This window comes from Nesoenas mayeri (assembly GCF_963082525.1).
Source record: "Nesoenas mayeri genome assembly, chromosome: 4".
Classification (NCBI taxonomy): Eukaryota; Metazoa; Chordata; class Aves; order Columbiformes; family Columbidae; genus Nesoenas; species Nesoenas mayeri.
Window position 1 is genome coordinate 64196911 of NC_137540.1, and position 16185 is coordinate 64213095.

The following is a 16185-nucleotide window of genomic DNA, read 5'->3' on the forward strand; positions in this document are numbered from 1 at the left end:
TCTATAATTTTACATCAATCAATACTACTGATAAATTACCAGTCGCAAGAAAGGACGTGACAAAACACAATAGGACAAGCTATTAACAGAGAATACCCAGAGCTCCAGATACAACTACATTACATAAAGAAGAGGAGAAAAAAAAAATCATTAAGCAGTAAAGCTTATTAAACAGCTAAGATTGAAGGGAACATAAACCACACAGGGCCAGTACAGGCTGTGAAAGAGAACAGCTGGGCTGTTACACTGCAGGGCAATGGTAGCACCTCTGAGCAGCAGAGCACCCAGTGCAGGCCGCTTGAGGTCGCACAGATCTAGTCTGACCTCCTTTGGAATATCTACTGTGGGAAGGGGCAGGAGGTATGTTAGGTTACTGACAGGATCTTGTGGCATTTGTGCTGGGAAAAAAAAAAGCCAATGCTGCTGCTCAGGAGACATCCTGAGGCTGTATCTCCCTTACCTGCTCTTGCTTGGCCCTGCTCTTCTCCAGCAACGCTTACTCAGCCCTAGTGCTGGAACCAGTTTGTCTCTCTAAAGAAAGTGAAGCTACATCATATGTTTTTATTTGTCCCATCCTTAAGTTGTGAGAACTCTAAAAAAACCCATACTTTGTACATGAAAACACCTGATGGAAAGACAGAGGAATGTGCAGTGGTCACAGATCATGAGCAGCAGGAGTGGAACATGGGAATCCCTGATCTCAGTTTCATGTGCAAGGTGAACATTGCCATGCTCAAGTGCATGATCTTGTGGTAAGCTGACCACAACAAAGTCCCACGGCCTCTGAAATCTTTTCATCATATATGTTTTTTGATGCTCTCAGCTGGTTTAGAGAGATTCATGTCTCACATCCTAAGTATAAAACTAAAATCTGTGACCAAACCTGTACAGATAGAAGTTTACAGCTTCCTATCAACACAGTGAAGAACTATATATATATATATATATTTTTTTTTTTTTTTTTCTTTTTACCCTTACATTGCTAATGGCTTCACTCTGCTTCTATCACAGCAGTTTCACATCAAAGTACTGCCATTGACATGAAAGTCACATGTAATTTTGCAGGGGGCTGACACTGTAACCATAACCACAACCATTCGGTTTTGCTTTCTCATACATTGGACTTCAAAACTTCAGTCATACCACAGAAGGAACTTACAAAAATCTTTCACAAGTTTTCCATATTATTTCTGTGCTGAGAGAAATACACAATGCATGCCACGTTGAATTCCACAGAAACAAGTAAAAGCTACAAAGGAACAAAATGCTCTGTATTTTGAAGTGATTTCTGCTGCATACTGCAGTGAAAATCGCTTAGGATTTATCAATCTGAAATTTAGTGTAACAGCGTTAAATCACAAGACAGGCATAATGGACCTGATCAGGCTGTGACTGAAGCCAATTGCAAAAACATGACTCGGTAGTAATATGTCCAAGCCAGGACCATAAATTGTGCAGTTCTCATCATTGCTGATCTTGGATCCAGTAACTTCAGGGGTTTTTTTGGACTTCTTGAATAAGCAGAGGAAGCTGACTTCATTTCTACAGACAGTCACATATTGTGAGGGACTCCAGTGAGCTGCAGACTGCTTCTAGAGCCAGTTCTGTCTGGAATGGTGTTTGCTGTGCATATGGGCAATTTAATCTGTTTTGATTACTTGGGTGATATCACAGTTTTGTGCAGATAAAGGATATATGATAAATAAGACTGGAACCTAGCTAGAAGCCCAGACCCAAAGATATGGTAATTTGGACCACAATGTATTCAGTGTAATGCAGAACCCACTCTCTCTTCTTTATCAGTTTAGGGTTCTATTCAAAAAGGTAGTTCTAGTTTCTCTCTAATATATTACTTACACAGGCATCCTTACTCCTTGTGCCCTTTATGTCCAATATCTTTTAAAGATGTTGTGGTAAAGGCTTTCTATGACATACCAAGCTTAGCTGGGAACAAACACTTTCTCTCCTGAATCAAGGCTGAGCATGCAGCAGGTCTCTGAGTAAATGGCCACAGTTGTGCTGCATTCACACTGATGCAATGCAAGTGAAGCAACTGACTGGCAGCCTTTTAAAAACCTAGTTGAATGCTACTAGTCTCCCTGTAAAATGGAGGATGGGAAAAGACTCACTCCCAATTTAACTGTGAGGTTTGATTCTGCACAATTTACCTATGGGTCTGTTCCATACTCCATTAACTCTTTTAATGGGGAGGCTACAGACCCTTTTGTCCTCACACAAATCTATACCTGGATGATCCATACTGGGATTAGTTCAAAACTGCATTATGCTTTAAGTTTATGCCTTCGGGACTAGAGACAGGACCACTGGGGCAAAAGCACTTGTGAGAGCAGATTGAAACTAACCACTGCCTTCCAGCAAGGTCCCAACCCTGGCAAAGTAAATGAAATTTTAATCTATGCTCAGACCAATTCTTGCACCTGTCACTTGCCTGCATATGCCAGATGATGCCAATTAGAGTCACTGCTGCTCACAGTAAACCTCAATAAATGTCCAGGTTCCCAACATTATCTTGATAGAACCTTATCAGAAACAGTTTTCTGCAAATTAATCCAGGGATGAAATAGGACTCAGTCAATTTGCACAAGCTTTGACCTTCCTTGGGAACAGCAACTACTTCTGCCTGAAGAGTGGCTAGAAAACTGTGTTTCAGGTTCTTGTGCCTTGCTGCCTTCTTTAGGAAATGCTTCCAATGCATAAGTTCTCAAAAATACAAATAAAAAAGGGCGGAGAACATGTTCCAACAATGAACTACAGAAAGAAGAAAGTTTTTTTCTGATTTCAACATCATCTGCCTTTTATGGCATCTTTCTGATCTGAAGATGGTTGGGGAGGGAGAAGATGTGATTTGTAGAGTTTCAGCAGATTTACCACTGCCTCAGCTGACACAAGGTAAATGGCCATAGTGAGCCTACCGTGGTCCAGTGCAAAGTGAAAGAATAGAATAGAATAGAATAGAATAGAATAGAATAGAATAGAATAGAATAGAATAGAATAGAATAGAATAGAATAGAATAGAATAATTTCAGCTGGAAGGCACTTACAACTATCGTCTTGTCTGACTGCTTAATTTGAAGAGTTGTTTTAAACCACAGAGCACATTCTCATGTCTGAACTGAGAACTTGACTCCAACCAAAGGTTTCTAACTCATCCTGCTTGACCTTTCTCCTTTTAACAATTCTGACCACATCACCAGTGGGCACTTCTTGGCAAGTTGGAAAAACAGTAAGAATTGTGTTCCTCTCTTACTGGTGCTCCCTTTGAAAATCCCACTGCCTTTTGATGAACATGGTGTGCCCTATCCTTGTTTCTAATGGCTGGAAGAATACACAGCAGCAAACATGGCTCTTCCCAGGAAAGACACAAGCAGAAGTAACCACCTCCATGTGGGGACCCTATCAGTTTCCAATGAGGGGACTATTTTTAACCCATCATATTTCCTTTTAAAGTAGTCATAATCGTAAATGTAAGCGATATCATTTTAATATCTTGTTTGTTAACTCCTGAATAGTATTCAAACACAAAAATGTCGGTGTAAACACTATGCAATTTACAAAAATTAGCATATCAACAGAGTATGCTTTGAAATCAAGAACTGTAAGGTCACCCTGTAAGTGTCATCTGAAGCATTTTAATACAAAAGCTGTAATCACAGAACTACTGGCTTTCAACTACTGAATTTCCTAAGGGAAGTTTGATAATGCAAAGAAGTGCAATCATGTTTGATTTTCTTTATTGCTAACTCTGCATGGAGATCTGAAAAAAATCACTATTAATCTAAGTAAGATAACATAGGCCTTAAATGAAAATGTAAAACAATGCCTTAAAATGATGTTCATGCTGATTGCAGCTTCTCCTTTGCAGGGAAAAAAAAAACTCTACTAAACTGTCCTTTTCCCCTACAGTGATTTCTGCATGGGCTATGCAGTGCTTAACTGTTAAGAATAAAACATGTTTTTAAAGTTAGAACTGGATTTATCTCAAGCAAAATCTGATCATCTTTTAGAACAGATAAACATGAGAAGTTAGATTTAGTTCTGGTCTTGCAAGAATTACAAACTCTGACTGCTTGTAGCTTACAAATCTCTGTCCCAAAAGAGTAAATATTTAATTGTTCTGAAAATGCTCAGGCTTCAGAAAGCTTCATTGATACATAGGATGTTCTGATACAGAATTTCAGACTTATTTCTGATTTACAAAAGCAATTGAAAAAACACATGACTAATTCTTCCTGAAGAGTAATTACTGAATTCTGAGCAGATGTAGTGGAATCCATGTTGTTCCAGGTAGTGTTAAAAAAAAAGATACTAAAGTGTTGTGGTTTAACCTCAGCCAGCAAATAAGCACCACACTGGCATTTGCTCACTTCCCCCTGCGGCAGGATGGGGGCAAGAGAATTGGAAGAGTAAAAGTAAGAAAACTTGAGAGTTAAGAACAGTTTAATAACTGAAATGAAATAAAATAAAATATAACAACAACAACAACATAATAATAATAACCAATTGTATTGAAAAGGAAAATAACAAAGAGAGAGAAATAAACCCCAAGAAAGAAACGTGATGCAAATGAAAACAGTTGCTCATAACTAACCAATCTATGCCCAGCCAGTCCCCAAGCAGTGGTTACCTTGCCAATCTTCCCCCTAGTTTTATTGCTGAGCATGACATCACATGGTGTGGAATATCCCTTTGGTCAGCTGGGGTCAGCTGTCCTGGCTGTGTCCCCTCCAAAATCCTTGTGCTTCCCCAGTCTACTCTCTGGTGGGGTGGTGAGAGGAGCCAAAAAGGCCGTGACTCTGCGCAAGAGCTGCTAAGCAGTAACTAAAACATCCCTGTGTTATCAACACTGTTTCCAGCACAAATCCAAAACATAGCCCCTTACAAGCTACTCTGAAGAAAACAAACTCTACCTCAGTCAAAACCAGCACATGAAGTTATGTGTCTATCCAGTTTTTAGCATATATTCTGGGTTGCAAAGGGCAAAGAAGAGTCCAGGACCATGTGAATAAGTAGGCTATATATTCAAGGCTTGATATTGCTCATACTGAAGATACGGGAAAATTGTCACTGATTTCCTTGAGTTTTGCTGGACCTTGAGCCTTTGCTGGACCTTGAGCATGTATCTAGCCTCAATGTCCCCTGTTCCATTGGACACCTCTATGAAAACTGCATTTGATCAAACTGCAGAAATGTTGATGCTCCCAGGAAGCTCTTAAGTGCAGTACAAACAATTATTTGTTCAGAGCAAAGGCACTGGAGCAATGAATATATTGTATTGCCTTCAGAACAGCAAAACTGAAAATTCTTGTCAAATAATCATATATAGAAAACGAATTAAGGATAAAGACTGTCACTATTCAAGTGCAGGAATTATAGAGGAATATAATGTAAAAAATAAACAAATCATGAATGAATGGCTCATAAATACTTTATTAATGTATGTTATTTTTTCACATCTCACATTAACATAGCATGGAGTTTATCTTAACTTCCTAGCTATGCGGATGTTTAAACATGAGCTGGGAGTTTTCCCAAACCAAGGACAAATGACTTGAAAAGCTGTGATAATCCATATAGAAGTTAAAAAGACATTTCAGTCTAGTAGGACAGACTAATTAATGAAAAGAGACAATTCATTGCTCTCTAAATTGTTAGAACTTCTTCAGTTTGCAGTGGGCTTTATCGTATGAAATCATGAAAGATATCTTAGAAGACTCATTAGACTACTGATCTACATGGAGGGATTCAGATGTAAAAAAGAAACAGTAATTATTTGAGACAGTTTTGAGTGATCTTTTATGAATTTGTATTTTCTGCATGCAAAGCCATCCCAAACTGCTCCTGCTCATCCCACATTTCTATGGATGTGTTTCTTGTGTGTAAAATAATCAACCTGGGGGTTTACTGGCAAACAAATTCTTCTTCCCATTATTTGGAAGGTCACTTTAAAATACTTTCACATCAATTGAAGCAATCACATTAACATGATATAAGCCCTTAGCTCAGATAGAAGGTAACTCTTATCAGCTGAAATGTGTTAAACTGTTAAGTGCAGTACTCCTTTGCTAACATAAAAGCAAATGGTTTAACATAAAGCATGATGTTGGTCAGTTCACCCAAAAGAGAGCTCAAAGGCTATCATTTGTATGTTACTGCTATTTCTGGCTGAAGGAACATAACTCCAGTGACATTATATTGTTTCTGCTATTTACTGGATGAGTAAATCTTCGAATGGGTGAGTAATAAATAAAAATACCCACAACAAACAAAGAGCAAGTGATGCTTTCCAGACTACATTTTAGAGAAGTACTAATTTTGAAAGCTTCCATATTTTGCACAGGTAAATAGTGGCGACCCAAATAATTTAAGTGAGGGATATCGGTGGGTGATACAGTCTGTCCATGTCTACTTATGGAAAAATATCACTGTATCTGAATTTCTTAGCTCTCTGGATTTGTTTGCATAAAACTCCAAGCTCTTGGCCACACAGCACAGGATTATTATTATTAACCTTTTGGTTACCCTTACCAAACAGGATTATTATTATTAACCTTTTCCCAAAAGGGTTCAAAGACAGGTGCTGTTAGTAACTAAGGAAGGTAAAAATAAGGCAAGAAAGTTATCCTACTTTCTCAGAATTTTTTCTTCAGCTTTTCTAATCAGCTTTACTGAAAGAAGGGTGGTGGATATACAGGAAAATACATATACTCTGGCTTCAGGCTCCTATTCCTTCTACCTCTTATGCCCTTGTAACAGTGGAGAAGCTAAAAATGCAACTTCTATTTTCCATTTTGTTTGTTTGTTTGTTTTTAAAGCTTCAGGTTTTCCCTACAGGAACTGCACCAACTTTGACTTGGATATGATAATAATGTAGATACATTTCTGACCTGTTTCCCTTTCTGAAAGTTTCACAAGTAATTGTTTCTTTTTCACCTCAAAAGTTGCTAATGGCAGCATTTTTGGCAATGGGACAGCTATTTCTGTGTTTAAATATCAATAGCTACTCTAGACAGACTTCACAACTTGATGTTTAGCAGGTGATTTATATTCAACCTTAACAGTTGTGGTCGTTAGGACTCCCTAACACATTTTTACAGTGGAGTCACTCAAGATACAGACACTGATATATATCTATTTGTGCATATATATATATAGGCAGACACGCAGGCACATATACTATATACTTACTCAACATCCAGAAAGACCATGCCCGAGTCCTCCCCTCCCTTTCGCCGTGACCCTCTCGGGGCACATCCCCATGTGGCCGGCAGGTGGCGGTATGGGGCCGGGCTGGGGGCCCCGCCCGCCCCAGCGGCGCCCCCGCGTCCCCCGCCCCGTCGGCCCAGGGCAGCCCCCGTTCCCCCGCCGCCAAAGGGAGCCTCGCTGGGCCTGTCTCTCCCAGAGCGCCGGGGCTGGGGGGTGAGGGGGAGGGAAAAAAAAAAAGGAAGGGAATTTCTCTCTTTTTCTTCCCTTTCAGAAACTCAGTGAAGTTCGGTCAACTGGCCACGTCCCTCCGCACTGCTGGGGGTGACACCCCAGTTGGGAGACAAAAAAAAATAATATTTCGACTTAAAGCAGCGCTTACCTCTCCCAGCCCATCACCCCACTCGGGTCCCAGTTTCCCCGGGCGGCAGGAGCAGGCCCGTCCTCCCCCATCATGCCGGGGTGGCGGACAGTGCAGGGCGCGGGTGCTGGCCCCGCTACCGGGGCAGGAGTGAGGGCTTCGCGCTCCCCAGCGGAGGTCTGGAAGGAGGAAAAGCGGAGGGAGGATCCGCGAGGATCCAGGTAGATCCAGCTTTTACCGCTTACCAAAAGCCATCAGCAGCTGGACCTCCGCCTCTTCCCTCCCTCCATCCTTCCCTCCCTCCTCTCCTAACGGCCGCCCTCCCCTGCCCCTCCGCGATGAGAGTCGGGCCAATTCGGTGCGCGCCAGCCAGCAGCGATCTCTGCCAGGGGCAGACGGATCGCTTTCATGTCGCAGGGTGACTGCTAGCTCTGCGGAGGCTCCCCCGGCCGGGCCGGGCTGGGGCTGGGGAGTCGGCTGCGGGCGGGCAGCTGCCCCGGCGCCGGGGTGCCTGCCGGCGCGCCCCGCGGGATGCTGGCGGCGGGGGATGCGGAGCCGGCCGCGGACTAACATGGGGGGCAGCCACTCCCACAGGGCGCCCGTCTTCGACGAGAACGAGGACGGTGAGTGAGGAGCTGTCCACGGTACCGCGCCCCGCGCGTCGCCGTCGTGTCGCACCTCGGGGCCGCGGGCAACACCCTCTGCCCGGGCAGGTGTCTGCGCCGCCGCCCCCCCCGCGCTCCCTCCGCGGAGCGGTTTGGAATCGGTCCTGCAGTGGGCTGCCTGCTGTGGGGTGAGGTCCCCCGGGGGAGGAGGAGGGGAAATCCCACCTTTGTTCACAGCCATTGCGTGGGTATTTGCTTTCGGGAGGGCTCACCTGAAGGCTAGCACACCCTCGCGTGGGGTTTACGCACATGGCAGCCAACTCCATACACGCGTTTATGAACGGGCATCATTTTGGAGATGAACGCCCACTTTGTTGTTGTCGTTTATGTTTGACTCTTTGCCCACGTACCCATTTTAAGTGGTGATGTCTCTCTCAGGCAGTATACTTTTTTCCATCATGTCTACTTTCTGAAACTTTTTTTTAGCTTCTTCTATTACTCTGAGATTTTTCTCCCTGCCCAGATAATATATCATAAGAAAGTGTATCTTGTAAAATTTTTGGAAGGCAATGGAAAAGTTTAAATAAAATACAGTGTTTCTTCACTGTTTATGCATTTCCATGTAATTTTCATATGTAGACCATATTTTACTGAAATTCTGTGACTGCATTTCAGTTACAATCATTTTGGCTTTTGAAGCAAAGAGAACACTGCACTGTTAAGAAGAAGATATTTGTATATTATCACTTGAAGTGTTTTTAATGTTGCTTATGGGATAGAGGATGTTGCCTGTCTGGACAACTGATGCTTAATTTTGAGTATATTCCTTTCCCAGTAGTTTCCAATATATTATAATGTGATTGTGTCTCAATAGACTATCACATTGTTTTGGCTTTCTGAGGTTCATAACAAATAAAAAGCATGTAGTCTCTTCCCTGTGTGTTCAGAACACACAGAGATACTTGTTCTGTTTTGCTAATAGGGAGGAAATGTATTAAATGCATGTGAAGTGCTTAAAAGGGTGAATGCACATTTACGTGCATTTAAGACACAGTTATCACTCCCTGTTCCTTGACAAAGCTTGATGAGGTATTTGATGAAGTTCCATTTACAAGACTCTATTGTCTGTGTGGAGAATGGGACAGATTGTTTACTATTTGTGTATTGTGGTGCAATAGCTATGATTTTCTTGTGCTGATACAAAATTGCAGTCATTTACCATAGGTCATGCTTTGCAAACAAGTGAGAAAGATCCCTCTCCCCTCCCCTGCCACCTCCCTCTCCCCCACAGTAAAATCTCGGTCATGCACAATTAGTCCTGTAAACCTTGAGGTAACTCAAGAAATACCCAAGAGTGAACACACGGTGTTAATTTTATCTGGACACCCTAAGCTGAAAAATAGCCATGTCTTTGCCTTTGTAAGACTTTTGATTTGGCACTCTTGAGTTAGCAGTTTCCATGAGTTATTACAATATTTTTTTTCCCCCATTAGACAAGACTGTCAATAGTTCAAAAGTAAATTACTGCAGAGAAGACTTCATCCTACTTAGTTCTTTTTCCCTCACAAAAACATTTATATAATGCAGCAATTATTAATATGTAATAAAAAATTGCACATGAAGTATTTATGGATTTCTATTAGGTCACTATTTATTGTTAGCCTGATTTTGTTTTGTTTTGTTCTATTTTTTCCCCATTATGAATGCTCCTAATGTCATTTTTTTTTTCCCTCTTAAGATATTATGCTTAGCACAACAGTCTAGTTCAGAAGAGTCCATTGCTTTTGAAACTCTAACATATTTCCGATTCTACTTACAAATTATTACTCAGGATGGAATTTTCCCAAATAATATAGGAAAACATATCCTATTTGAAAACATATTTTACTAGGTTTAATCCAAATTCAAGCTGTATTTTGTATTCCCACTAGCAGCTACAGGAGTCACTATTTTCCATGATATTGGACTCAATATGAAATTTAAAAAAAAAAAAAAAAAAAAAAGTATAGCAAGAGAAACTACATTTTTTTTCTTGAGATAGTATGATTCTGCTCCGGAGTGACAATGCCTATCAGTTCAAAGCTAACTGGAATAAGTGAGTTGTGTATGACTACGCAGACATAGTAGAAATTAAGCTATTTAGTGTATTGTGTGTAGTGTCACAGCTGCCTCTTAAAATTAGGAAAAAATGAGAGCAGAAAAAAGTATTGTCATTTTATGTTTATACATGTTAATGATGGATGTAGAATAAAATACAAATTTTGCAATAAGAGATTTAAAACATGTCATTGTCACTTTTCAAATCACAGAAAAAGTTACTTATCCAGGTTACAACATAACAAAGAAAGATACGGAGATAGTACCTGAAGAGCACCCAGGTACTGCCTGACAAGCTTATAGAGGATCTGCTCTAGAGTTACAACTTCTGCTTTCTGTCTAATGAGAATAGGTGTTGAGTGTATCTAAAAGCTATAAGTTGTATGTAGACTCCCCGCTGTGCTTAGGATAACTAAAAATGATCCAGGCAGAAGGCTGACTGCATGCTGTAAATATCCAGTTATCACAGATAGCAAAACACATCATTATTACAAACTGATCTTTTTAAAAGCCATAACACATACCATTTCTAAACTAGCTAGATTTGTTCTCTATGCTTTATTTTTGTTAGAAAGATCTCCCACAGCTTCACTCTTTGAATGGTTAGAAGCATTTGTTTTCCTGATTAAAAAATTCTTAAGTTATTTATAAGATTTCTATTTCTTTCAACTTCTTTGTTAGCTTAAACAGCTCTCCACCTACCATGGTTACTCCAATGCCTTGATAGACAGAAAAAATGTCCCCTCTCACTCATTGTTTTGTAAGAAAACCTCTTCTAGTTTTATCTTATTTCCACTGATTTTTCATCTCCTGTGCCTCCGCCTGCATGCATCTGAATTTGTCTTTGTTGCACAGAGATAACCCAAATGATACACAGACTTGCAGGTGAGTTTTCACCAGGACCTTCTGCTGGAAAGTATATTTCCTGATTTCTACTAGAAATAATTTTCCTGGTACAGCCTATAACTACCTATGCCCTTTTCATGGACATGTCATGTGGGTAGTTCAGTCACCTCATGATGTGAGCCCACCAGTGTTCTGTTCAGTAATTTCCACTGAGGAGCTCCAATCTACAGTAGAAATTACGGTGTTCCTATGTGCATGACCATGCATTTTGCATGCATGAACTTCAGTTTATTTCTATTATTCATATTCTCAAAGATGATCACCCACTTCTTTCCTTGTGATGCTCTGATTCTCCATTATTTTACCAACGTATTGTATTATCACCGCTCTCATCAGCTCCATGCTAGTTATCAAGACCACTGAATATTTTGTGTAAACAATCAGCTGCATCATTTCCAGACTTCACCTCCTTTGCTGTCAACCCCCATCAGTCTCATAATTCCCATTTCAAAATAACATTTTTTCCTGTGTTACTCACCTTGCATTTTGCCAGTTAATTCTCACCTTGTTCAGCTTTGCTTATACTTTTTTACATATCACTTCACCAAAACTGAGAAAAATGAAATTTAAGTCAACTCTACCACCTACAAATAAGTTTCTCATCAAGTATCCAGTAAATCTTCTGCAAACAACTTTTGGAAAAATTCAAGCTATATTTATCTCATTTTTAGTTCTTAGCCTAGATTAAAGCACAAGAGCTAAGAAAATTCACTGAACACAGTCCTTTGTTTGCCTACAGTTTACACTCTGGCTAAAGAAGCTCAGTGGAAAATATGTTTCATTTCTTGATTTGTATTGCTGTACAAGTTGGATAGACAGCTAGAGCTGGTGTAGCAGCATCACTACCTCTAATTGAAGCTAGTTACTTTAATGTCTTAGAACTATAACTTTTTTCAGACCTTTAGAAAGAGTTTTCAAGCTACATACTACACTAATTGTGTAGTCAATTCAGCATGCAGATAAAAGAAAAAAGTTTCATTTTGGCTAATACTGCTGAAGCAAAGGAATGTTGACTCTCTTTACCTTGAATGTTTCCTGTTCTCACAACAACTATACTCTCCTGAATATATGTATTGAGTACTAATTCCAGGAAAGCAAAGGAGTACATCTTTCCTCATGTTTAGCTCTTTAGAAACAATAATAATTTTATGAGAATGGCAATAGAAGGACGAGAGGAATATTCACCATTGGTAAACATTGTTTGCAAATTCTCAGCAAATATCGTAAGTAACAAATATGTTACCGATAGCCTGGTGACTGTAAAGAGTATCTTTCATTCTGGATTTGCCTGACCGTGCTCTCTTATAACTTCAATTATATTTAACAAGTGAAAGTGAAATAGTAGAATAGAGCCATTTAGAAAAGAGCTGACTCAGAAGACATATTACTACTACCAAATAGTAATAACATATTTGCCTATATTATGGTGGAAGATATGGAGGAAAGGATAAGAAACAGAAGAGTTAGAGGCTAGAAGCTGGTCCTGTGAACTGATATGGCAGTTGTGTTTGGTTATTTGGGGCTTAAAAAGTCAGTTTTGCTACAGTTACTTTTAGAAACAAGTGCACTGAACTTTTTAAGAGCTTGGTTTTATTTTTATAGTACATGGTTTTACATTTAAAGCAAATGGATCTCCAAATAACATTTCACTGAGCATCCTGAAGCTACAGAGCTTCAACACTCCTTTACGAAGTTCAGTGTGACATGCTGTGCTACAGTACTGTGGTCTTGTATGCGGGAAATGAGGCACAGAAACATGCCACATCTTATTGCTACATGGCCAGTCCCTGACTCACTGTAGTGCTTATGGATCTACTTAACTCTGAGCAAGTGCTGAAGTCCCACTGCTTTCCCTGAGTTGTAAGGCTTCATTCTCTTGTAGTGTCATTACTACAGAGCTCAATGGAAATCCTTTGTACTCCACAATAAAGCATCCATCCTCTGAAGTTAAACTTTAGATTCTAAGTTGTAATTTAAAATTGATTTCAACCTCTTCTGTTTAGAAAAACATTCAGCTTAAATGAAAGATTTTCAGCTGTCGTCAAGTTGCAGAAAAAGTCATTATTAAACAACCTGCTGCTGAAAAGATCATCTTACACTTAAAGCACAAAAATTAAATATAGATCCTAACAAAAAAGTCCTGCAATTAATATGGATCCAGATAGCTAAATTTGGAGCATAATGGTTGAGTTTATATAAAATGCAGTGGAAGCTGAAGAACTGTGAAAGTGACATGGGGAAAAATGGCACACAAGGGTTTCACTTAGAATCAATTTAAAGCAATGGTTAAATGTCAAAATGAGTCAGATTCAAAATAGATCATGCAGTGTCCAGTTATTGTCAGCAATACGATGGGGCTCATCAGCCTGCTGCCACAAAGCTCTAAAGGATAATATCCGAGGCATTCATATAACAACTGTGAAGAGCTCAAATCATGAGGTGAATAACATATTTTTTTCAAACTAATTGTTTTGTAAAATATAGCCCTACATAACAGTTAAATAAAATGTTAAGAATCTAAATACGTTTTGTTAGTAAAGGTAACAAACATAGGATAGGATTAATGTTTCTGCTGGATTTTTGGTTTGTTCATACAATTTCTATGGCAGGTTATGTAGCATTTTACTTGTTCCTTTGCAAAGATGGATATTCCCTTTTAGAACTCGATTGGGTAGTAATACCACATTGTGAGTAAAAAATGCTCTAAGGCAATTCTGTGTCAAAAATATGGATAAAACACAGCTGTTGAAGGCATTTTTTTAATGCTGGATATCAAGGTTTTAGATAAATAAGATCCAGACTATTGGATTTTATTTTTTGTTTCATGGATGACCATGTTTAATCACACATGACTCTATTTTCCATTTCTTGAACTTTAGACACAAAGTCATCATTATGTGTAGTGCAGTACATTTCAGAAACCCTAATGCTGGTGTCTGTACAAACACAGAACACAACAGTGATCAGTGTTGAGCTTGCAGTTACAGCATGGTATGAGACAACAGGAGAATATGGACAGAAATTAGAAAACAGAGCAATATGATAATTCCAAGCAGTCACAGAGGTTCCAACTGCCAAACTGTTGCTTGGTCTGTGGCAAAGGAGATTCAGAAGGAATATTGCAACCACCGTCAAACACAATCTTCCTGACTCAGTCTTCTTAAAGCTTTGATACAATGTACACAAATAATCTGTATGTCTTCAGACGCTGGATGATTATAGGTGAAGTTTAATATTAGATCATGGACTTCTCTTTTCTATAGCGAACTCTGAAGAAATGCAAGATGAATCTGGCACTTCCATCTTAGCTTCTTGCTCCTTGTTCCTTCAAATGAACTTCATGTCCAGTCCCTCATATGATTGTCTTAAAAATTTTGTGCAATATCTGATTTACCTTACACTTTTAGGATTAGAACCAACACTCAAGAGACAGCCAAAGTATTGACCAATTTTATTTTATTTTACCATCATTCACATTCAACAAAATTTCTGTCAGCAATGGCTTAGAGATGAATCAGATGAATTTTGGAGATCCTTCCTAAACATGTTTTCTACAATTCCAAGATTTAATTTTCTGCTTTGGTGGAAATATCCTTTTCAGGACCTCTGTCTTAAGCAATGGCATCAAGTCAGCCTCTGTTGCTGCTTTTGTAGCTTTCCAGAATTTACACAAGTGGTTGGCACAACACCTACCTCTATGTCAAGTAATTTTTCAGTGGCTTGTTATCTAGAAGTGTAAGTGCTCAGGAGAGGTAACGTTTTACTCATATTGCCATGTGTACTGTGCCTGGAGACCAAGATAGGCTTTTTGGGTAACTAAGTATTAATAATTCATGACTAACCAAGCATCAAGCAAGATAAGCTTAGAGAATCCCATCCAAGATCAAGGGAAAATCTGAATGTGAAATAAACTGTGAGGAAACAAGATTGTTGTCTAAATATCTATACCATTGCTTTTGCGATCCTTTACAAATTCATAAATTGTCTCTCATCACTGCCCATAGATGCTTCTTGCAGTGGAATTTACAAATGGTGGAAGAAGCAGCACACTGGAGAAGTAAATGCTTGTTTTTTCCATGGAAAAATCTTATTTGAATGTACAGATATATTAAACTGGTTTATATATTTAGTTTCACTTCCAGTAGAGTTCAGAAGATCAATCTTCCACTTCTGTCAGGAAGATCACAAGGCTGGCTGCACTCACTCGTCTTTGACACCTTCCCATAGAGCAAGGGGGAACAAGTCTGTCTCCTCCCTTTGGGCTCCAGTGCAACATTCACTGGGTCATTGGTTCCATCTGGAACCAATGAAAGTGAAAGGATTCCTTGATTCAGATGCATGGATGTGGGTTACAAAGCCAGCAGTAATGTGGGAATGTTTTGGGGTTTGTTTGTGAACTTTGAGTAACGTGCTGTCCAGTGAATGGAGAAAGTTGAGCCCAGAATGAGATACTGCAACTAACTGAATTATAAAATGACTGAGAAAGTATTTGGAAGCAAAAATAATGAGGAATTCTTATCTTACTGATGGATGCTCAAATAAATTAGGTCCTATCCCACCAGGACTGTCTTTATACAGTCTATTTTGAATGTGGGCTTAAGAATAAAGAAGACAAGGTTTCTGTTGGCCAAGCATGAGACTCTTTTTTTTCTAGCTTCCTCATTAAATAACAAAGCTGGGAAAGCAGAAGCACAAACCTTCCTGAAACTAAACCTAGTGAGCAGTGACATCTGGGACCAGGAATTGAAGGGCAGGAAAGAGGATAAGATTATCAAATTCATTTTGGAGGTTTCACAGTATTTTGACTTAGCTGGAGTGAGCTAATGCTGAGGTGGTGGGAAAGGTGTGGAAAAGAAAAAGGCACTGCTGAGATCAGTCAATATAAAGAAAACATTTCTGAGAGGATATTCAAAGGAAAAGGACAACTTCAAGCTCAGCTTGATAGTGGAGCTTCACAGTATCTTGACACAGTAAAACATGTGAGGGGAAGGGACG

The 16185-nt window shown here is 39.6% G+C and overlaps 1 protein-coding gene across 2 annotated transcripts in view; it reads left to right on the forward strand.

The window, feature by feature from the left end:
- Positions 1 to 8129: 8129 nt before the first annotated feature.
- The window catches only part of STK32B (serine/threonine kinase 32B), a gene marked incomplete at both ends in the record, with an annotated part of 168015 nt that continues 159959 nt past the window's right edge, over positions 8130 to 16185 (forward strand). The window contains one exon of one of the 2 annotated variants that reach the window (XM_080344188.1): positions 8130 to 8205. In XM_080344188.1, the coding sequence (XP_080200314.1) occupies positions 8130 to 8205 (76 nt within the window). The remainder of the gene's footprint in view (positions 8206 to 16185) is intronic. The other variant, XM_080344189.1, reaches the window with a different exon arrangement.